At 44.9% G+C, this 24,434-nt stretch overlaps 1 protein-coding gene across 3 annotated transcripts in view; it reads right to left on the bottom strand.

The window, feature by feature from the left end:
* The window catches only part of DNAJC11 (DnaJ heat shock protein family (Hsp40) member C11), a 70,325-nt gene that overhangs the window by 25,407 nt on the left and 20,484 nt on the right, over positions 1 to 24,434 (bottom strand). For all 3 annotated transcript variants that reach the window (NM_001045993.1, XM_024976145.2, XM_059875314.1), the window contains 3 exon segments: positions 7,907 to 8,008; positions 17,255 to 17,328; positions 20,097 to 20,226. In NM_001045993.1, the coding sequence (NP_001039458.1) occupies positions 7,907 to 8,008; positions 17,255 to 17,328; positions 20,097 to 20,226 (306 nt within the window).

Raw genomic sequence — 24,434 nt, 5'->3', positions numbered from 1 at the left:
TGCTTGGGGAACTAAGATCCCATATGTCACATGATGCGGCCAAACAAATAAATAAAGACAGGCAATCACACCACATGCAAATGATGAAAATCCTTCCAATATTTATGTCTTTTACTATTTGTCTAGTTGTATTGGCTAAAACTTCCAGAATAACATCAAAGACAGTTTTCTTTCCTTTCCCAAAGAAAACCTCTGAAATGATAAACATCTGTGTTAACTCCACATTGTGTTAACTGACTCACCAGAGGGTAGAGCAGACTCTGCTGCTGCTGCTGCTAAGTCACTTCAGTCGTGTCCGACTCTGTGCGACCCCATAGATGGCAGCCCACCAGGCTCCACCATCCCTGGGATTCTCCAGGCAAGAACACTGGAGTGGGTTGCCATTTCCTTCTCCAATGCATGAAAGTGAAAAGTGAAAGTGAGGTTGCTCAGTCGTGTCCGACCCTCAGCGACCCCATGGAGTGCAGCCTACCAGGCTCCTCCGTTCATGGGATTTTCCAGGCAAGAGTACTGGAGTGTGGTGCCATTGCCTTCTCCAAGAGCAGACTCTAGAAGTTTAAAAACAGTGCTCAAGGCATCACTTTCTCTCAACTATTTTGTTGTTTCTTTAAATAAGGCCCCAATAGTCAAAAACTCCAATGAGCCAGTCACTTTTGTGATTCGACAGCCTTTGGTGCTGACAAGTTTATGGAAAATGACCGCCCCTTCCCCTCCAAAAAAGAAAAAAATGACCCAGAGGAGTGGAGAAGTGAGGAGAACCTGAGGCTCAGGTGCCAGCCATGTCTGAGGAGCCGCCCCAGACAGGGACTGATCAGGTCACTGTGCGGCTGCAAGGACACATCCTCCTCACTTCAGAGAGTGGTCCTGATGCTTGCTTTCTGCTCTTCTTCTGTTTCCAGGAAACCGACCTTCTAAAAATTGACTGGTCACAGCACCAGAATTAGACTTCCCTAGGAGTCAAACAGGGTTTCGCTGCAACTTACAATTCATTTTCACTTCCAACATAATATGCTTTTCATACAGTGGGAAGACATGACTTAGGAATGAGAGGCCGATTTGGGTTAGACTTCTTCCAACCACTAATTCAATATATGCAAGTTTATATCCTTTTATTATTAAATTGGTACTAAATCAGATTTTATCAAATGAAAAGTTTACAAAGGAAAATACTTTCAAAGAATCTTTGCTATTAAGTATGAAACACAAAACTTTTAAAGAATTTTGTTTTCTCCCTGCTACGAGCACATTTCACCTTATTTTCCTACAATAGGGTAGTCACACACTTTTCCATAAATAGCCCAGTATCAGTGCTTAAGGTTTTGTGGGCAGATGGTCTGCTCTGATGCTATAGTGCAAAACAGCCAAAGGGAATCTGTAAATGAACAAGCTTTGCTATATAACAATAAAACTGTATTTATGGACACTGAAGCCTGAGTTTCATATTATTTTTATGTATGACAAAATATTATTCTTTTGATTTCCTAAAAGCCATTGAAACAAGTAACACTTATTAGCTCCTGAGCTGGACAAAAAGAGGTAGCAGGCCACCACTGTGTGCTGACCTTTGTCCAAGGGCACCTACCTCTGCTGTCAGAGCATCAAGGACAATGACAGTGACAAGTCTCGTACAGTCTTTTCCACGCAATGATAACACTACTGAAAAACTGCCGAGAGACACCCAGCAGCTGCAGATGTTCAACTGAGAACTCTGTGACTTTTCTGAGGCTGAAAGTTTCAATCTAGAGCATGGGACAGTCACACCATGCCCCCCACCCCGGCCTCAACCAGAGCTAACAGACTCCACGGGAGCACACCCCATGGTTCCATACTATTTTCAATCAGGTCACAGTCATAAGAGTATAACACAGGTTGTCAAAAGAATCTGATTTACTTAGTTTCTCAAGTTTTGAGCTACTGAATAAAAATCACAAACTGCTAAGATTCAAAGATTTAATGAGCTAAACACAAGGGGAAGTAGCTGACTGCTACTTGTAAATACTTATTCCAATCTGTAAATTACAAACCCACTGGATCACTATCCTCCTGAATGACCAAATATCCATCCTTAAGTCAATCCCCGCCCTTTGTTCTTTAACCATTAATGAAACACTGTAAAAAATATATCTTTTTATTCTTTCATCTGTAGACTACTGCATTCTTCTATATTCTTCTCATATTCAGTCACCCATCTGAATTTCTGGGGTGGGGACATGTAAAAACACAGATTCCCAGGTAGAAGCCTGATAATCTGAATTTTTAATAGGCAAACACATTGTGATGTACATCAGTTAACTGACTAGTTTCGCTGACGTTGTTCAGTTGCTCAGTTGTGTCCTGCTCTTTGTGACCTCATGGACTACAGCATTCCAGGCTTCTCTGTCCTTCACCATCTCTTAGAGTTTGCTAAAACTCATGTCCATTAAATTGATGATGCCATCTAACCACTTCATCCTCTATGTCATCCCCTTCTCCTCTTGCCCTCAACCTTTCCCATCATCAGGGTCTTTTCCACTGAGTTGGCTCTTTGCATCAGGTGGCCAAACTATTGGAGCTTCAGCATCAGCATCAGTTCTTTCAATGAATATTCAGGGTTGATGTGCTTTAGGACCAACTGGTTTGATCTTCTTGCAGTCCAAAGGACTCTCAAGAGTCTTCTCCAGCACCACAGTTCAAAAGCATCGGTGCTTAGCCTTCCTTATGGTCCAACTCTCACATCTGTACATAACTACTGGAAAAACCACAGCTTTGACTAGGTGGACCTTTGTCGGCAAAGTGATATCTCTGTTTTTCAATATGCTGTCTATGTTTGTCATAGCTTTTCTTCCAAGGAGCAAACATCTTTTAATTTAATGGCTGCAGTCCCTGTCCACAGTGATTTTGGAGCCCAAGAAAATAAACTCTGCCACTGTTTCCATTTTTTCCTCATCTATTTTTCATGACTGGGCCACCTTATCTGCCTCCTGAGAAATGTGTATGTAGGTCAAGAAGCAACAGTTAGAACCGGACATGGAACAATGGACTGGTTCCAAATTGGGAAAGGAGTATGTCAAGGCTGTATATTGCCATTCTGCTTATTTAACTTATATGCAGAGTACATCATGAAAAATGCTGGGCTGGATAAAGCATAAGCTAGAATCAAGATTGCCAGAAGAAATACCAATAACTTCAGATATGCAGATTATACCACCCTTATGGCAGAAAGTGAAGAACTAAAGAACCTCTTGATCAAGGTGAAAGAGGAGAGTGAAAAAGTTGGCTTAAATCTCAACATTCAAAAAACAAAGATCACGGCATCCAGTCCCATCATTTCATGGTAAATACATGGGAAAACAATGGAAATAGTGACAGACTTTATTTTCTTGGGCTCCAAAATCACGGCAGATGGTAACTGCAGCCATGAAATTAAAAGACATTTGCTCCTTGGAAGAAAAGCTATGACCATCCTAGACAGCATATCAAAAAGCAAAAACATTACTTTTCTGACAAAGGTCCATCTAGTCAAAGTTATGGTTTTTCCAGTAGTCATGTGTGGATGTGAGAGTTGGACTATAAAGAAAGCTGAGCACTGAAATGGTTTTGAACTGTGGTGCTGGAGAAGACTCTTAAGAGTCCCTTGGACTGCAAGGAGATCCAACCAGTCCATCCTAAAGGAAATCAGTCCTGAATATTCATTGGAAGGACTGATGCTGAAGCTGAAACTCCAATACTTGGGCTACCTGATGTGAAGAACTCACTCACTGGAAAAGACCCTGATGCTGGGAAAGATTGAAGGCAGGAAGAGAAGGGGGACGACAGAGGATGAGATGGTTGGATGGCATCACTGAGTCGATGGACATGAATTTGAGCAAGCTCCAGGAGTTGGTGATGGACAGGGAAGCCGTGTGTGCTGTAGTCCATGGGGTCGCAAAGAGTTGGACATGACTCAGCAACTGAACTGACTGATTTTCCATGAAGTGATGGGACCGGATTCGGTGATCATTGTTTTCTGAATGCTGAGTTTTAAGCTGGCTTTTTAGGTTTTCAACTCAACTTACCAGGGCTTCTAAGGAAACTCGGTCCCAACTGCAATGCTGCCCCACTACCCCGCCCTGTAGCCTTTAACCCTGACACTTAGTTTATCAGCCGGTCTCTCTGGCAGGATACAGATGCAGCAGCTACGACCCAGGTAAAAGAGCTTTCTACACATCCCTCCAGTTGGCCACCTTGCCTCTCCCCCAAAGATCCACTTAATATCAAAGCACTTTTTCGACCTGGTCCCTTCTCCTTTGGTGACACCATCCTGGTTTGTTCACTTTCAACAGCAGCCCATTTCTGCATATGGTAAATTGCCCCTTTCTGCCACTGAGCACAACAAACATATGGGTTCAAACAGCTTTTCTTCTGCATGATTATCCTGTCAGCCAAGTCGATTCAGTTTACGACATTAGAGTCACTTCCATGGAACAGACTGAAGCTATAACCATGGACTCATTCCAAGGGCTACAATCATTAGGCATGGCAACCAAAACTAATCTTAAAAAAAAAAAAAAAAACTTTATGAAACTACTTTGGGCTTACATGTCTTCCTTGACACATATTTTTTCTTCTTGATAAAGCTGAATTGTGATTTTCGGCTATTATAGAAAACCACACCGATAAGATGGCCCTTCTAAAATCAGGAAGACATAAACTTACCAGGGAGTTTATGTCTACCCCTGTAACAGTGAAGGGAGAACAAATGGTCCAGGGAACCCAGAAACAATCTTCATGAAACTCTTATGTAACAGGGTCCAAAAGAAAGGAAATGATACTCTCAAAGTCAGACAATGAAGCCCATTAAACAATCTTTGACTTAACGTCCTCCTTCTTATGGGGTCTGGACAAGTTCATTAACAAGGCAGTGAAAAGTCTGACTCCCAGAGCTGGCTCCTGTCCAGAGAGAGAAGATTTATGGGTATTAGCAAAAGAAAGGGATGACAGTAATCAATAAGACGTGAACACGGCAGAGAACAAGCCTATTGTATGATCTTAAGGATGGAAAGAGGAAGGCCAGGGTAGTCCCCTCAGACCCGTCACACTCAGCCCTCAAGGATGCAGATGAACCTCACCGTCTGTCTGATTATAAATCCCCTCCCCAATATCGGCTCAACGTGGAGTGCCCTGGAGACCCTGGGACCCAACAACCTAAGCTTGGCATTTTCCAGCAGGAAATGCAGATAGAGGAATTTGATCACACATAGCCGGAAAGACAGGAAACAGGTGATGAAGCTAAGGATTCTGGGGTCTGAGGATATGACCTTATGCTCTGGGCCTCACGGCAAACCTCTCATTTCACACAGGGAGAAACCGAGCTAAAGCTGGAGAAGTGACTGGGTCCAGGGCCCAGAGCTGGGGGTGGAGTCCAAATCCAGAGCCCCAGTGCCAAGTGCGAGGCTCCCCAGGCTGCCCTGGCACACGTGGAGCCTGTGCGCTCGACTGGGTCCCGCCGGCGACAGGGCCAGAGGGAAGGAGGCGCCTGCTGGAGCTGGCACCACTCCCTTCTTCCCACCCCGCAGCACTGCCCACAGCACCCTCACGCAAGGCAGGACTCACAGGTGGCTAGCCACATGGAAGGCACTGCACTTCGGCCAAGGGAGCAGGGGGTAGTATCTGTAGAGGGCCATTTCCAGAACCCAACTGACAGATTTCCTTCCAACAAACCCAGCTACTGGGGGCAACGGACCACCCGAGTGAGGCGAATGCTTTCCACATGGTGCTGATCGAGATACTGAAGCAAGTTCTTCACCCAACCTCGGTATGCATACCACTTTGCACTTACAGAGCAGCCTTGTCTGTCTCTAAGAAATTAACATCGATGTCATATTTCTTCAATCATTTAACAACTTGGCATGGTGGTTAGGATAAGCATCCTTATTTTACAAACTAGAAACCTGCACAGAGGTCAAAGTGTGAGCTCTGCATCCCACATCACTGCGTCAGAGGCAGTATTTCCAAACTATGGGTTTCTCCCACTTGATCTTTTTGCCTGTTCTTGGTACATACTCCAACTGGAAAATTCCTCCCCAGTGAACTCTTGTAAAAATGGAGAAACACCCACACCAGTTTCAGAGGCAGTATAACAAACATTATCCAGTCTGCCGCTCCCCTCCCCTACAAAGCCATGGTCCCCTGTGGGGTCCGGGTGACAGACCAGTGCAAGCCCCCCGGTCATCAGAAGGGTCCTCCTCCTTCTGGTCATCTCAAAAGAGATCACCCCTCTCATTTTAGGATGAGAACATGCTAAACCTCACCGCTCATCTTGCAAAGCAAAACACTTGGAAATGAAATAAGAAATCCAGCTCGAAACCTCTCTTCAAAATGCCGCAGAGCCAACATCTGGTTATCACTCAGTACTTCTGGTTAGGAAATATCCTTATTTATCCGGCAGCACTTTATAGAAGTAGTGAAGTATTGGGAATCGTACAATATCCCGCATACCCGTGTGGAATGGTCACAGCTGTGCTTCCTCATTCCACATAAACATGGCCTGGAGACACATCTCCATAGAAGCACAATAAATGATCACCACACACCCCCAGATGGACCATCTCATTCCAGGACACAGAGGCGTGGGTTGCTGTGACACTCTTTCCCCCTCACTGCTCTGAAAACAGCAGAACTTCAGCCAGCAAAACAAAGACACCACAGGAACGGCCCGCTCCAGCCAGGCACCCCTCCCCACTCCCTGACACTGACCTCCACCTGCCAACACTGACATTTACCCAGAACCCCTCTGGTGTGCTGGCTGGACCCTCGAGAAGGGAACCTGTCAGCATGGATCAGAGCACCTTGGAGATTTTCAACTGTCTGAACATCTCACAGCCCCTGACCTGGTGCAGCCCGTGTCTCAAGTCTCTGTCTTGGTTGACCCAAAGGAACTGTTCCACTGAAGCTGTCACTCACTGAAGGGTTGGGGAGAGGCCCTGGCGTTTACGAATACACCCTGCAGTGTAACAGGATTCGAAGAGATGGGAGTTTTCTGAATATGTGGGCCTTTAAGTAATGTAGGGTCTTAGAAAAGTTCATTTTGTACAGTGCATGTGATCAGAAACTCTGAACATCAAGCTTCCCTCATGTAAGCCAGCATTTGTTCTTCTCCTTTAGAAGATCTTCAGGCTGCCTGCCGGGCTGTCCTGGCCACACTGACAGAGCCCGCCTGCCGAGTTCTCTTATTATTAAACACTGTGGAGCAGGAACCCTGAGCCAAGTGCAGTCAGTCATTCAATACCACTGGCATCGTGAACTGACCAAGTTATCCTGTGTCATGGGACCGAGGTGCACACGCAGAACAATCTGCCTCTCTAACGAATCACAGGAAAGAGAGACCATAACTGGACTGAAAAGTAACTCTCAGACTCAGGCGTGTCCCTGGGTTATATGACTCGGCCTCCATCGGGGACCTGACTGACGGGTAGAAGAGGTCACTCTATGGCTGCAGAAACAGTCTGTTACCCGGTGTTCACGGCGCTGCTGTCCTGGGTGATGCACACATGGCCCCCACTTAATGCGGTTTGGAAATGGCCCATGGTCTGGGCTCTCTGGCCCTCCGTATCCTAACTGGTTTGCAAGGAACCTGGGCCTCAGTGTGCGGGCAGGAGGCTGTCCTCTCTTGACACGGGCCTCTGGCTGATTCTTACAGTCAAGAGCTCGGGCAGCGTGATTATAAGGATGGGTCTTCACCAGCTGGCCTGTGCCTGTACTCGGGATGTCCCCCGTTTTGCCTTCTCCCCAGGCATCACCAGCAGGCCTGCCAGTGGCCCTCCAGGCAGGTGGCACTCTGAGACCTGATAAGCGACACTCGGTTCCTCCCAATTCTCACGGCCTCACTGTAAGAGCCCGCAGCACTGACCACATCAGACCGCTGCTCCCCCCAGAACCAGCCACTGACCTTGGGGTTGGTGCGCTGCTGCAGTCTCCTCTCCTCCCTCTCACGCTGCAGCCGCTCAAACTCTTCTCTGATCTCAGCTGGCGTTCTCCTCCTTTCCACAACCTGTGGACAGAAGTGAGAGAAGTCAGCTGAGGACCCAGATGGTGAGGAAGACACAACAGACCCGAGTGTTAACCGTGTCCCAGTGCTCCTCTCCCCCGGGACCGTGAGAGCCCCCAGTGAGACCAGGGGACGTTCCTGTCCAACCGTGTGGGCCCCGGTAAAGCCAGGTTCGCCTTCACATCTGCTCAGTCCCCAGTCCGTGCTCTCCCTCAGCACTCCAGAGACTGAAGTGATTTTTTTTGGTCACTTGTCTCCAAGGCTGCAGGATTCTTACTGAGAAAATGTCACCTCAAGTATCACAGTTTAAATTTTCCAGTGAGGCCACCACAATGCAGGCTAAAAACAACGTCCAGAGAGGGGCGAGGCCTCCACAACAGCCCTGGCACATTTCCCTTGTGCACTGGGCCTCCACCGGGGGCACCCTTTGAGCTTCCTAGACCAACAACCTTAAGCCATGAGGTCTCAGTGTTTTAGCAGTAGGGCTCTTCCTCCTACAACCTGAAATGAACCTTAGGATGTACGATGTCGGCTATATATTGTCAGAGTATAAACAATACTCAGGTACCAATCAGCAGCCCTTGAGGACACACAAGGATGTCAGGCCTGCGAGCAGGCAAGGCCTTTCTTGCCCACCTCAGCCTTTCTTCAGTTCAGTTCAGCTCAGTTGCTTGAAGTGAAGTGAAGTCGCTCAGTCGTGTCCGACTCTTTGCGACCCCACCAGATTCTCCAGGCAAGAATACTGGAGTGGGTTGCCATTTCCTTCTCCAGGGGATCTTCCTGACCCAGGGACTGAACCCCAGTCTCCCGCATTGCAGGCAGACGCTTTAACCTCTGAGCCACCAGGGAAGCCACCTCAGCCTTTCTTCAGTTCAGTTCAGCTCAGTTGCTTAGTCCTGTTCAACTCTTTGCGACCCCATGGACTGCAGCACGCCAGGCTTCCCTGTCCATCACCAACTCCCGGAGTTTACTCAAACTCATGTCCATTGAGTTGGTGGTGATGACATCCAACCATCTCATCCTCTGTTGTCCCCTTCTCCTCCTGCCTTCAATCTTTCCTAGCTTCAGGGTCTTTTCCAATGAGTCAGTTCTTTGCATCCGGTGGCCAAAGTACTGGAGTTTCAGCTTCAGCATCAGTCTTTCCAATGAATATTCAGGACTGATTTCCTTTAGGATGGATCTCCTTGCTGTCCATGACCCTCAAGAGTCTTCTCCAACACCACAGTTCAAAAGCATCAATTCTTTGGTGCTCAGCTTTATTTATAGTCCAACTCTCACATCCACACATGACTACTGAAAAACCATAGCCTTGACAAGATGGGCCTTTGTTGGCAAAGTAATGTCTCTGCTTTTTAATATGCTGTCTAGGTTGGTGATAACTTTTCTTCCAAGGAGCAAGCGTCTTTGAATTTTATGGCTCCAGTCACCATCTGCCGTGATTTTGGAGCCCCCCAAAATCACTGTTTCTATTGCTTCCCCATCTATTTGCCACGAAGTGATGGAACCAGATGCCATGATCTTAATTTTCTGAATGTTGAGTTTTAAGCCAACTTTTTCACTCTCCTCTCTCACGTTCATCAAGAGGCTCTTTAGTTCTTCTTCACTTTCTGCCATAAGGGTGGTGTCATCTGCATATCTGTGGTTATTGATATTTCTCCTGGCAATCTTGATTCCAGCTTGTGCTTCTGCCAGCCCAGCATTTCTCATGATGTACGCTGCATATAAGTTAAATAAGCAGGGTGACAACATATAGCCTTGACGTACTCCTTTCCCAATCTGGACCAGTCTGTTGTTTCACGTCCAGTTCCAACTGTTGCTTCCTGAGCTCCATACAGATTTCTCAGGAGGCAGGTCAGGTGGTCTAGTATTCCCATCTCTTTCAGAATTTTCCACAGTTTGTTGTGATCCATGCAGTCAAAGGCTTTGGCATAGTCAATAAAGCAGATGTTTTTCTGGAACTCTCTTGCTTTTTCGATGATCCAACAGGTGTTGGCAATTTGATCTCTGCTTCCTCTGCCTTTTCTAAATCCAGCTTGAACATCTGGAAGTTCATGGTTTACATACTGTTGAAGCCTAGCTTGGAGAATTTTGAGCATTACTTTGCTAGCCTGTGAGATGGGTGCAATTATGCAGTAGTTTGAACATTCTTTGGCATTGCCTTTCTTTGGGATTGGAATGAAAACTGACCTTTTCCAGTCCTGTGGCCACTGCTGAGTTTTCCACATTTGCTGGCATAACGAGTGCAGCACTTTCATAACATCATCTTTTAGGATTTGGAATAGCTCAACTGGAATTCCATCACCTCCACTAGCTTTGTTTGTAGTGATGCTTACTAAGGCCCACTTGACTTCACAGGATGTCTGGCTCTAGGTGAGTGATCACACCATCATGATTAACTGGGTCATGAAGATCATTTTTGTGTAGTTCTGTGTATTCTTGCTACCTCTTCTTAATACCTTCTGCTTCTGTTAGGTCCATACTGTTTCTGTCCTTTATTGTGCTCATCTTTGCATGAAATGTTCCCTTGGTATCTCTAATTTTCTTGAAGAGATCTCTAGTCTTTCCCATTCTGTTGTTTTCCTCTATTTCTTTGCATTGACTGAAGAAGGCTTTCTTATCTCTCCTTGCTATTCTTTGGAACTCTGCATTCAAATGGGTATATCTTTCCTTTTCTTTTTTGCCTTTCACTTCTCTTCTTTTCACAGCTATTTGTAAGGCGTCCTCAGACAACCATTTTGCCTTTTTGCATTTCTTATTCTCGGCGATGGTCTTGATCCCTGCCTCCTGTACAATGTCATGAACCTCCATCTATAGTTCTTCAGGCACTGTCTATCAGATCTAATCCCTTGAATCTATTTCACTGTATAATCGTAAGGGATTTGATTTAGGTCAAATATACCCGAATGGTCTAGTGGTTTTTCCTACTGTATAGCTCATCCAAAAGCAAGATAGTCTCTGAGATTTCAAACAGGATGGGAAGGGCCACATGGGTCTTGGGTACCACACCTGTGAGAGAGGAACCCCCACCAGGTGATTCCCAAGGGCCCCAAAAGGTACAAGTCCATGAGGGACACTGAGAGTGGGAGCAGCAGAGACACCGCCAAGGTCATTGGAGGAAAAGATCAGACAGTCCTGACCCTGTGGTAGTGGGAGAAACACAGGGGAGACTGGAGGCGCTGCTCAAAGAACACCTACAAAGGCAGGTGATGTGAAAGAAAGCTATCCTGGAAATCACAAGTTTTAAAAATTATTCAAAAAATGCATGCTTATAGCAAAAAATCAAAATGGTACAGAAAAATATGAAGTAAAAAGGTATAGTCCCTCCCCATACTCCTCCTTCTCACAGGTTAACAATTTTTTATGTGTCTTCCTAAAAACCTACGCATATGTATGAATATATACATTAAAATTACACACGTATGTACACATATATGTATATATATTATATATGTGTGTACATATATAATACATGTACACACATATAACATATATAATATATACATTAAATTAATGTATAATTTTAATTATACATGAAAATTAATGTATAATTTTAATTATACATTAAAAACAGCCTTTGTGCAACCTGATTTCATTATTTGGCAATCCAGAAAATTAAATACAGGAGCTGGCCTACCCCCCTAAATTGAGAAATGTGTTCACTGTCGCTTTCAGCAAGTAAACAGAAAAAAATAATGAAAACATTTTCTCCTCTCCCATATAAATTGTTCATTACCAAAAAGGGGCAACTGTTTCTTTTAAACAGGGTTTTAAAATAAAAACACTGTTAAAATAATCTAGGAACTGAAAGTCCAAATGGTACAGCAACAATCCCTTTGTGACCTCACAAAAACGTCCTCGGTGATATTGAACTGATGCGGCCTGCTCACAACGCTAGTGCTTATAAACACTCAGCCTTGTCCATCTTTTCTATTTTTGTCTAAGCCCCTCGGCTTATGTAATCTTAGTTCCTGGACCACAGATCGAACCTGGGCCCTGGGTAAAGTATGGAGTCTTAGCCACTGAACTGCCAGGAAGTGCCCATGCACATCTATTTACGGTGCTTTCACTTCCCCGTCACCCCATCTTGGACTGATAGGGTGCTCCCTCCATGGGGCCCAGAGCAGAACAAGATTTATTTTCAACAATTCCAGCTGTGTGACTTTTGCAAATGACTCTCTGCCACACTATGTGACAGAATGAAGAGGCAAATATCCCAAAGGTGTTAAGTCACTCTGTTTCTAGTCTATTTGACAGAAGTTTTGCAAACAGTTGGTACGTATCAGAGCTAACTGCAGAGTCAAGCTGGCCGGCCACTCTAGAGCTATAAATACCTTGGCTGGGCATCTCATTCTAACTCCCATGGGGCCCTTTACTATTTATTTTTTCAAAAAATCCATTTGTTTACTTATTTTATTTTTGGCTGGGTCTTTGTGTCGCAGAGAGCGGGGGTTACTCTGCAGCTGTGGTGCATGGGTGCTTCTCATTGCTGTGGCTTGTTTTGGAGCACATGGGCTCTAGAACAGTCTCAGCAGTTGTGGCACACAGCATTAGTGGCTCCGTGGCATGTGGGACCTTCCCGGACCAGGGATCCAATCTGTGTCTTCTGCACTGGCAGGGAAATTCTTTACCACTGAGCCACTAGGGACACCCCCAGCCCTTTACTGTTTACATCCTTCTCTACACAGAGAACATCATGGTGGAGAGTGGAAGATGCCTAAGCCAGCTGCAAGTCACTTTTTCTTCCCTTGGGTAACCCCTTAGATACACGAGCCCGGAACACAGCATCCCAAAGTGCGTTAAATTGGAAAGTACAGTTGGAAAGATATTTTCAATGTTTTTCATCAGTGAAGTGTATCACATGCAGCCCATGAGTCTGTACACCTGCACGGTCCACCCTGATCACCTATCAGCTAGGTCTATTCTGTGCTAGTCGGATGACTTATCCTGCAGACGAGGGGGTGCAGAGACCAGTAGAAGCAGGTGGCGCAGTGGGAGGAGGACAGGGACCCAGGCTTTCCGACACCACCTGAACCTCCTGGAGAACTCAGGCGAGTCACTTCACTAAGCTTCAGCTTCCTCCTATAAATGCTTCTACACTACAGTGTGTACGTGCTAGGTCACTTCAGTTATGTTCGACTCTTTGCCACCCCATGGACTGTAGTCCACCAGGCTCCTCTCTCCATGGGATTTTCCTGACAAGAATACTGGAATAGGTTGCCATTCCCTTCTCCAGGGGATCTTCCTGATCCAGGGATAGAACCCAGGTCTTTTACATCTCTTGCACTGGCAGGTGGGTTCTTTACCAATAGTGCCACTTGGGGCATTAAAATCACACAAGATGCTGTCTGTTCTATGATTCTGGTTAGACAACTTTTCACTTGAATAATTTTAGAAAATTATTTAGAACTTTAGAGAAGCTACGAAGACGACACAGAAAGTTCTCATCTACCCAGCCTCCTCCAAATGTGAACGTCTTACATAACCAAGAACAAACACCTGTCAAGTCCAGGATGCCAACATTAGTACAAAGCTATTAACTGAACCCAGACTTCTGGGATTTCACCAGTCTTTCCAGTAACATCAGAGTTACGTCCTAGGATCCAATTCAGGGTCCAGGACTGCATTTAATCACGTCTCATTAGTCTCCTCTGATCTGTGGGAGTTTCTGTCTTCTTTTCCATGATCTTGACCATATTATACCTCTTAATACAGGCTGATTGTCTCTTTGGCTGTGCTGGGTCTTTGTTGTGACACGCGAGATCTTTGATCTTCATTGAGGCATGTGGGATCTAGTTCCCTGACCAAGGACTGAACTGGGCCCCTGAATGGGGAGCTCGAAGTCTCAGCTGGACCACGAGGCAATTCCCCAGGCAAATCTTCTTAGACACTGTAAGGATGATGTCAAATAGGTAGGGAAAAGTGAGATATGGATGAATGTAAAGGACTGCAGACAGAAACCAAAGCATGGATGATCCAGGCCCAAGGCTGCTCCTCTAAATGTACATCAGCTGGTCTGTAAGCGCCCTCCAGGTTGTATGGTTTCCACTCCACTTCCACAGCTCAGAGCTGGATTTCTGCCATTTAAGAGAAGAAGTGGCCAAGTTCATTTTCAACATGGGTATCTGCACGAACACTGCAACTTTGGGGACTCAGGTGGCTGGTGTTATGAGCTGTGAATGGCGGCGTCTTACTCCTTTGGAATGCTGCCAGAGGATGATCCACTTTCTTAAAGGTTAAAGACAAAAGAAGAGACAGAGACAAACAGAAAAGACCAAAACCTATCTAATGCCTGAAAACAGAACCAATATTTGATGCAACCTATAAAAGCTCAATTTCACCCCCGGCCTCCGCTGGCAGAAAGGCTGGTGGTATCATCCAGCCACCAGCATGTTGGTGGCTACTCTGACATCTTTGGATTAAAGGAGCCCCAGACACTAGGGACTTTAGCAGTGCCCTCCACCCTCCTGACCACCTGTGTGTTTAGACTAACAGATGTGTGGCAAATGGATACCAGTTGGCAAGTAAAAAGTTCAATAGTCTAAAAACACCAACAACACCCTGAGGGGAACACAGCTTCCTCTGTGGGGTGGAAGCTGTGACTGAAAAGAGAGAACCCTTGCACTGAACAAACCACCACCTAGAGAACTCCTCGAGGGAGTGGTGACGCCAGCTCTGTGAACTGCTCTTGAGTTCAGTGAGACTTTTTCTTCACAGTATGAAGAGTGGGGTCAATCTTCCTATTACATTAAGCACCGATATATCTCTTGTAAATATGTATCAGGGGAGGTAACTTCTATCTTTTCCTTCTACTGTCAGGGAAGGCTTAGTATTTATTTTTATTTTTGGCCGTGCCACATGGCATGAGGGACCTTAGTTCCCTGACCAGGGACTGAACCCGGGCCCCCTGCATTGGAAGTAAAAATCCTAACCACTGGATCACCAGGGAAGTCCCAGGGAAGGCTTAGTATTAATATCAGTGCAAAAAAAGCCAATTCTGGTGGATGAGAACTTGATTCCCTTAAAGTAGTCTACTGAAAAATGTGAACATAAAAGCTTATCCAGTTACCACCTACGACTGCTTACATACTTTTATATTTTTATTATTATTTTTAAAATTATTTATTTATTTGGCTGCACCAGGTCTTAGTTGCAGCATTTGAACTCTTAATTGCAGCATGTGGGATCTAGTTCCCTGAGCAGGTATTGAACCTGGGCCCCGTGCACTGGGAGTGTGAAGTCTTAACCACTGGACCCCTGGGAAGGTCTCAGCCTACACGCTCTTACAATCACTGCAGTGTGTGGTGCTTCTGTTTCTAACGGGGAGACGGTTTGGTCTTATAATAGGAAACCATGATGTTTTGCTGGGAAGAAGTCACCCTGCTGTCCCACTGAGTGGGGACAATGAAAAGCCTAGACTCAGGAGGGGATGCGTACCCGAGGCCTGAGGCTTTTCAGTGGCCCCAACTGCTGCCATGAAAAACTGTAACCAACCCACATCTTCAAAACACAAGGGAGCTTTAAACTGGGGCATGAAGTGTGAGGAGAAATTCAGTAAATACAACAGGATTCTATTTTCCTTTTTTGATGAAAAAAATTGTAAGCTATTAGATCTAACACTTTGCTACCATGAACTAATGTGACACGATGCACTGTTACTTCCACCGAGCCAAAAGCCAGAAACCAAATGCTCACTGGGAGCTCACTGGGACTGTGGATGGGTCAAGGGCCAGACACGATAGGGAGTGGTGGGGACTGGGGCAAACTGGATGGTACAGTCCAGTCCAAACAGCAGGGGCTCCTCATATCTGGATCGACTGTTGCCTCAGAGGGGAATTTAGATACAGTGTTGTCAGATCTTCTAATTTTTCCAGAGAAGATAAGATACTTCTATGTAAAGCTTCCCAAATTTTAAAGTCAGCAACTACAATTCATTGTGTGGACAACCAAAACACAGCTGCATGTAGAAAATGGCCTGTAGGCTACCAGTGTTAAGCACTGGAGAAACCCCGTTTCGCTTCTCTTCCCGTCTGTACCCAAAGGTCTTTAGAAGGTTTTCATATTAGAATTAGAAGAGACAGGCATACAGGTTTGAGATCAAAGGAACTTCAAGGGAGAGTTTACACATCAATGAAGAAATAACTCAACGACAGTTAACGTTAACATCTACCAGAATTCCTTGGGCATCAGAACCAAGTTTCTATAATGAAATTAAGTAATAACACCTACATGTTCTTATAGCCAATACAGAGTTTTACAGTTTTCAGATTAATTTCTCTACTTGATTTGCAAATCATTATTTTTCAGATAATAACTTGGAAGCGTGAAGCAATCAAATGGCCTGCCCAAGGTTCTAAGACTGCTCAGGGGCAGAGTGAAAGAAAATGGAACCTTCTTTTTTTCATGGCTCTGGGTCTTCACTGCGGTGCACAGGCTTTCTCTAGTTGTGGTGAGTGGGGGCTACTCTCCAGTTGCAGTGCACGGGCTTCTCACTGGAGCACGGGCTTCAGGTGCGCGGGCTTGGTAGTTGTGGCCCACGGGCTTAGGTGCCCAGCAGCATGTGGGATCTTCCTGGAGTAGGGATTGAACTCGTGTCCCCACACAGAAACTTCTGGACTTCAGTGATTGTTCTCACAAGGCACGGTGGCCCAGGTTATCTACTACATAGACACTGCTATCTATTTCGTTTACTCTCTATAACATCCTAACAGTACAGCTCATTAAAGCTGGAAGGATCATTACAGAGAATGTAATCCAGTAGCTCTAAACTTTTCTCTGTTTCCATCTTGTTCACATGTACAACTCTTAATATCACCAAACAATTCCTACGTGCAGTTATGACCTTGGTTGGAGAGAGGCATTCAGGACCCTGGAGGGTGGAAGGAAGTGTGTGTGTGGAAGGACGTGTACATGTAGACAGAACTGTACCCTTGCAGACACCCTCTGACCATCACCCCGACCAGCCTGTTCCCTCCCCGGGGTTAAAACTTACTGGTCTAGTTCATCCCTCCATTCCCCTGACGGGTTAGGAAACACAGGACGAGTTCGATGACTGACGGTCCCAAGTTCTATAAAGTGGCAAAGCCAAGTGTAAAATTCAGTCTCTTAAACCAAAATATAAGGTGAGAAAGGGATTCTGACATCGTCAGACATCCTCACAGGCCCCACAGCAGGTTGCGGGGTTTTGGGGGTGTTATTCTGTAGCTGTTGAGGTGTCCCTTCCTGGGATACCAGGCGCAGAGCTTCTCTTACCTCCCAGCCTTCCATCTCCAGTCCTCTCTTGCCATAGATGTCGTAGATGGCCCTGGTCTGGGGGTCACTGAGCACTGCAAATGAAAAACCCAATGTGTTTACAAAGCACTGAATCCTCCACTTAGTTCTGACCACACCAGCAGCAGGCAAGCCCACCTCTCTTTGTCCTTCTTCCAACCACAATTTTCCCAGAGACTCTGCCATTCCTGATGTGTCTTTCCTTCTACTTGCCTTCCAGATCCAACTAAGAACGTGTTTAAAGGTGGCTCCAGGTGGAAAATGTTGCATTTTTCATGTCCGAGCTACCTTGTGAGGGGTGCTGACTCTGTATCACTAAAGGACAGTTGTTTTTAAAAGACTGTCCTAAGTTTCTGTCACCGTCTATAGAGTACCTTGGCTTGAGACAGCAAATTCCAGTTTCTAATAAAGCCTAATGTAAACCTAAGGACAGGCTCCGACGGGAAAAATCTGTCTTATTTACCCTATAGAATCTCACTAACTCCTACAGCCAACTATGTAAGAAATGTTTTTTGCGCCTCTCTTCTTTATTTACACATCAGTTAAAAAGGCGCAAACACCTGTCACTACGGTGTCAGCCATGTCACCTAAAGTGCATCAGGAAAAGACTGTTCAATAAGAATGAGAGGGACTTTACTGGCAGTCCAGTGGTTAGGACTCCACACTTCTACTGCAGGGGGCCCAAGTTTGATACCTGGTTGGAGAACTAAGATCCTGCATGCTGCATGGTGTGGCGAAAAAATTAAATAAACATTTTAAATCACTACATTAAAAAAACTAAAAGGGCGGTAGCTAACTGATTCTGAACATCTGTACAGCTATTTCTATTGGGCCAACTTCTGTTCAAGACCTTTGAATCTCCCCACTCTTCCCTACCCTGGCCCCTGAGAATTCCCATGTATTTCTAGGTCTAATTAAAAAATGATGTAAATGACACTGTGCTGTGTTATGCTTAGTCACTCAGTAGTGTCCAACTCTTTGTGACCCTATGGACTGTAGCCTGCCAGGCTCCTCTGTCCTTAGGGATTCACCGGGCAAGAATACTGAAATAGGTTGCCATGCCCTCCCCCAGGGAATCTTCCCAACCCAGGGATTGAAGCCAGGTCTCCTGCATTGCAGGTGAATTCTTTACCATCTGAGCCACCAGGGAAGCCCCAAAATACTAGAGTGGGTACCCTATCCCTTCTCCAGGGGAACTTCCCAACCCAGGAATCGAACTGGGGTCTCCTACACTGCAGGTAGATTCTTTACCAGCTGGGCTATCAGGGAAGACCTGTAAATGACTCTTGGTTTAATCGTTGGTTAAGTTGCGAAGTCATGTCCGACTCATGTGATCCCATGGACTGTAGCATGCCAGGCTCCTCTGTCCGTGGGATTCTCCAGGCAAGAATACTGGAGTGGGTTGCCCTTTCCTTCTTCAGGGGATCTTCCTGACCCAGGAATCAAACCTGGGTCTCCTGCATTGCAGGCAGATGATTTACCAGCTGAGCTATGAGGGAAGCCCATGTAAAGACTCTATCCATATTCAAATCTAACAGGGAAGAAAGAAATGCTGACCATTGTAAAACCTGGGAGCTAAACTTCTTGAGCTGATCTCTAGGAGTTAAGAAGGAATTATTTATTCACCACCTCAGTCTCCCTTCAGGCCAAATACTTGGGCCAGGCCTGCTGCTACAACATGTTCACAAGCATTGGTAGGCTTTTCTGCTAACTCTTCCCCAAATCTCCAAAACAACACAGTCCAGCTATGAGGGTAATTCAAACAACCAAATACAAGAAAAGGAACAAGCTATATTCAGACCAGACAAATAGCCCGAACAGTTACATCTGGTGAAGACACAGGCTGATTATACACACCTGTGTGCCACAGTCTCAGTTTTACTGGTCATTAAAATCTAACTTTTTGGTAAAACCATAGTGAAATACAGCAAAGTGCTTTTATGTCCACAATGAGAAATCTTTATTTCATAAAGAAAATCTAATTTTTGGTCTGTTTAATTAAGGAGCAAATCACCAAGTGGCTCTGGAATGAATAACTGACTTTACTTGGCATATATCCTAAGAGTAAGTTCACATTGTTTTAACTTTAAAAATTGTGGTTATAATATACACAACATAAAACTGATCATTTAAACCATGTGTAAGTGCACAATTCACTGGTGTTAAATATATCACTATGTTGTATAACCATTGCCACAATCTACTAGAACTGTCTCATCCTCTCAAACTGAAACTGTACCTACGAGTGATTTTACTATTTCATAAGCAAATATATTATACACTTTTCTTTCTGAAATGTATGAGGTAAGTATAAAAATCTGAATTATTTGATTCTGTTTCCTATTATGCTTTTTAACATCATTTTCTTCCTTTTGTTAGAACCTTTCCTTAACTGAATGCTACAGAACCAAGAAAATCACTTTCAGATGGAAAAAATGTTCTTTGTATCTTCTCAAAAGAAAAGAGAGAACAAAGTAAGCTTGTCTGTAGCGATCAGCCTTTCACGTTTAAGAGTTCCCTTTAGAAGAAAACGAGGAAACGATTTAAAACTGGAGTATTCCCCTAGAATTCAGATCCGGGACTATTACTTCACCTGCGGTCTCATTTTCTATTTACTGGACACATATTGATTTCCAAAGCAAAATACTACTCTTTCAAAGGACCCCGTCAGTAAAAAGCACTAAACTAACTGCCTCTTTTATGTACCTCGAAGGACTCTCTTTTTCTATCCTCTACAAATCAAACCTCTTAAAAATCGAGTGTCTGCTACAAGACACTGCTGTTTCTACACTGGTGCTCCTACAGAGCCAAGCACCACACTGACCTTCATAAGCCTGGTGAACGAGGTTAAACAGCCGCTCGGCCTGCGATTTGAGCTCTGGGTCTCTGTGCTTGTCCGGGTGGTAAAGCATGCACAGCCGCCGGTAGGCCGCTTTTAGCTCTTCGCAAGAGGCCTGCAGGAAGAAAAATCCAATTAGAAGACAGTCGATGTGACTTAAATATTATCATGATCAGAATCAGCCTTGAAATGGGAAGCTATCAGCCACGTTCCAACACGTCTGCTGTCTACATGCAGGATATAATGAAGTTATGCTTTATTACTTCAATAAGGCCTCTTTTTTCCAGTTAATAAAGTGATCAATTATGTACATCGAAAGCAACTGTGTTTTGCTGGGAACTGCTGCTATCAGAGAGAATGAAAGCATGTGTCCCCACCCTGGTTCTCTGCGCTCTGAGTGGAAATGAGAATCGTCACAGAAACCTGCTTGCTATTTAACCCAAGTCATTCAAAGTCGATCGTGCCAAGGTATTCTCAACAGAGACTGTTCAGAAGGGGGAGAAGAGCTATAAACCATTAGAAAGAAATGCCATGCATGTACTCAGTCTTCAGACAAAGGAAACTCAGTGAATATTCATCCTTTAAAAAATCAAAGACATCAAATTGTCAAATCAACACCTTTCTATTCAACCGCTAATTCTAAAAGCAAGCACACAAGGCAGGCAGAAATGCTTCCCTATCTGTAGTAAAAACAAGCCTCCCCACCCAGAGCACCCAAAGGCTCAACACACACAACCCTCCAACTCCTTCACATTTATTTATTGGCTGCCCCAGGTCTTAGTTGTAGCACTGGGAACTTTGATCTTTGTGGCGGCATGTGGGATCTAGTTCCCTGACCAGGAATTGAACCTGGGCCCCCTGCCCTGTGACCCGGGTTCAATTCCTGGGTCAGGAAGATCCCCTGGAGAAGGGAATGGCTCCCACTCCAGTAGTCTTGCCTGGAGAATTCCATGGACAGAGGAGCCTGGAGGGCTACAGTGCATGGGATCACAAAGAGTTGGACATGACTGAGTGACTAATACTTTCCCTTTCCTCTGCACTGGGAGCACAGAGTCTTAGCCACTGGACCACCAGGGAAGTCCCTCTCCAATCTTATAAGTAATCAGTTTGAGGGGAGAAGGTGCCATTAGAAGAGCACAGATGACACAGAGTACAGGCGGGCTCTGGGTGTGTTTTAACAACACAGAAGGGAGGGAGGAGGAGGGCTGACAGAAATCCACTTTGTACTCTGCCTGCCTCACAGCCACCAAGAACTTCTCAGAAAGAGGCTTCACTGGAGGCTCTACAAACACCATGCCATCTCTTGCGCCACCTCGCTGGCTGGGCCCTCAGGTGTACTCTGGGAAAGTACAATGTCTGATTTTATATCAACCTCCAGGACCTTTTTAGTCTATCATAGGTGATACCAAATGTGTAGCTTTGTCAAATGATTTGTTTTTAATTGGAATATAATTGCATTACAACACTGTGTCAGTTTCTGCTATACAGCAACATGAATCAGCTATGTTGTTCTTTAGCTGCTACGTCTTGCTGGACTATTTTCGACCCCATGTACTGCAGCATGCCAGGCTTCCCTATCCTTCTCTGTCTCCCGAAGTTTGCTCATATTCATAACCATTGAGTTGGTGATGCTATCTAACCATCTCATCCTCTGCTCCCCCCCTTCTCCTCCTGCCCTTAATCTTTCCCAGCATCAGCGTCTTTTCCAGTGAGATGGCTCTTCGCATCAGATGGCCAAAATATTGGAGGTTCAGTTTCAGCACCAGTCCTTGCAATGAATATTCAGGGTTGATTTCCTTTAGGATTGACTGGTCTGATCTTGCAGTCCAAGGGACTCTCCAGAATTTTCTCCAGCACCACAATTTGAAAGCATCAATTCTTTATCGCTCAGCCTTCTTTATGGTCCAACTCCCATATCCATACGTATATACATATGTCCCCTCCCTCTTGAGCCTCCCTCCCACCTACACCCCATCCCACCCCTCTCAGCCATCATCGAGCTAAGCTCCCAGTGCTATACAGCAGCTTCTTGCTAGTTATCTATTTAACACACGGTAATGTATATACACGTCAGTGCTTCTCTCCCCATCTGTACCATCCCCTCCTCCCCTCCTCCCTTCCACAAGTCTGTTCTCCGTCTGCGTCTCTGTTCCTGCTCTGCAAATAGGTTCATCAGTACCATTTCTCCTAGATTCCATATATATGCAGTAATATATGATTTTTTTCCCTCTTTCTGACTTAGTTTGCTCTGTATGAGTCCCTAAATTCATCCATATCTCTACAAATGACTTCATTTTGTTCCTTTTCACGGCTGAGTAATATTCCATTGCATATATCTATCACATCTTCTTTATCCATTCATCTGTTGATGGACATCTAGGTTGTCCAGGTGATTTGTCAAGAACATATTTTTTTGGGAGGCAACTCCACCATTTTGACAACAGAAGCAAATTCTGGGTCACTGACAACATGCCAGAGGGGTCTGAAAAGCCAGCCCTCCAGGTGGAGGATGGGACCAGGTCCACAGTGAGGATGCTGAGGAAGGACGGGAGGTCTGGGCCCCGGAACACAGGGAAGCAGTCACAGGGGTGTGACAAATCAAGGCATCAGGGTTACAAGGGAAGACGTCAAACTGAGTTTTTCTGTAATTTCCACCGTTTTTCAATATCTTCCAATTCCAGGAGTAATGAGTGCTTCCGTTGTTGTTGTTGAGTCACTAAGTCAAGTCCGACTCTTGGAATCCCATGGACTGTAGCTCGCCAGGCTCCTTTGCCCATGGGATTCTTCAGGCAAGAATACTGGAGTGAGCAGCCATTTCCCTCTCCAGGGGATCTTCCCAACCCAGAAACTGAACTTGTGTCTCCTACATTAGCAGGTAGATTCTTTACCACCGAGCCACCAGGGAAGCCCTTAAGAACAGAGGCTTCAGGCAAATGAACTTTCTGACTCTTGGCTTTCTCACCTGCTAGAGCAGATGACAACCATGCTCAGGGGTGGTGTGGGAATAAAATGAGACAGTGATCACAGTGCTTCTTATGGTACATGGCAACAACCTATTCTCTATAGCTCTTCTAAAATCTTTTCTTCACACTGTAGACAACAGTACCTCTCTCACACCTATTTTGAGGAGTAAATAGTATGTGTACAAGCTCTTAACAGTGCCTTGCACGTGAGAGGAATTTAATCATTACAGCTGTCATTAATGCCACAATTCAGCTTTGATACCCTTTTGGCAGCAGGAATAGGGAAACTGGGATAATTACAGCCCTTGTGGGAAGATGACAGGAGCATTCATTCATGAAGTGGCCCATGTCTGTGAAAATTTACTGAGCTGCATGCCCATGATGCAGACTCTTCTATGCAAATGTTCTATTTCAATAAGAACACAAGACTCCAGGGACTTCCCTGGTGGTCCAGTGGATAAGACTCTGGGCTTCTACTGCAGGGGGCTTGGGTTTGATCCCTGGTCAAGGAACTAAGATCCTGCATGCCCTGCCTGCAGTGTGGCCCAAAACAAAACAAGACTCCATGGAAGACAGGGGCCTCAATGCTCCCATCTCTGCGATTCCCCTTTTTCCCACCGTAAGCCTCTTTCTATACTTATGTCAACTAATTATACAACACATTCCTTGCCACACTTACCAAGATGCCACTTGCACCAAGCTTCAATGTTTTAAGCAAATAAAGAACAGCTAACCAGTGGCAAATTCAATGTCTTTTCCAGATAGGTTTACTTATGTGATGATGTAAAAGGAGCTTGTTCCTTCCTGAGGAACCAAAATGAATTAGTCCCTTTCTGCAAATTTTAATTGTTCTTTCCAGCATCTCATAAAAATTACAAGTGCAGGATTAGACAGATTTGACTGACTTTAGGTTACACTGCTATTTCCTGGTTGTAAAAAGTAAACTAGAAGACAAGGGAATAGAGTACCTAGTTCGCAATACCTTCTTTAGTCATATTAATAAATGGCTTAACGTGCTATTGATTAAGTAATAGAAACAAGAAGTTTCATTTTTAATAAATATCACATTCAATAAAAGGTTAGATTGAGCCTTTTATCATAACTGAATAGCTAAGGTCACTGGTTCGATATTTCATAAATGATGAACTCTTTCACTATCATAAAAATACAGATATCAGGACTTCCCTGGTGGTCCAGTGGTTAAGACTCTGTGTTTCCAACGCAGAGGGCATGGGTTCAACCTCTAATTGGAGAACTAAGATCACACATGCCACTTGGCATGACCAAAAAATGAATAAAATAAAAATGCTGATATCATTTCAAAATATGTGATAACATTAAAAATGATACCTCAAATTAT

This window comes from Bos taurus, chromosome 16 (genome assembly GCF_002263795.3).
Source record: "Bos taurus isolate L1 Dominette 01449 registration number 42190680 breed Hereford chromosome 16, ARS-UCD2.0, whole genome shotgun sequence".
Classification (NCBI taxonomy): Eukaryota; Metazoa; Chordata; class Mammalia; order Artiodactyla; family Bovidae; genus Bos; species Bos taurus.
This window is presented reverse-complemented; position numbering and strand designations above follow the sequence as displayed.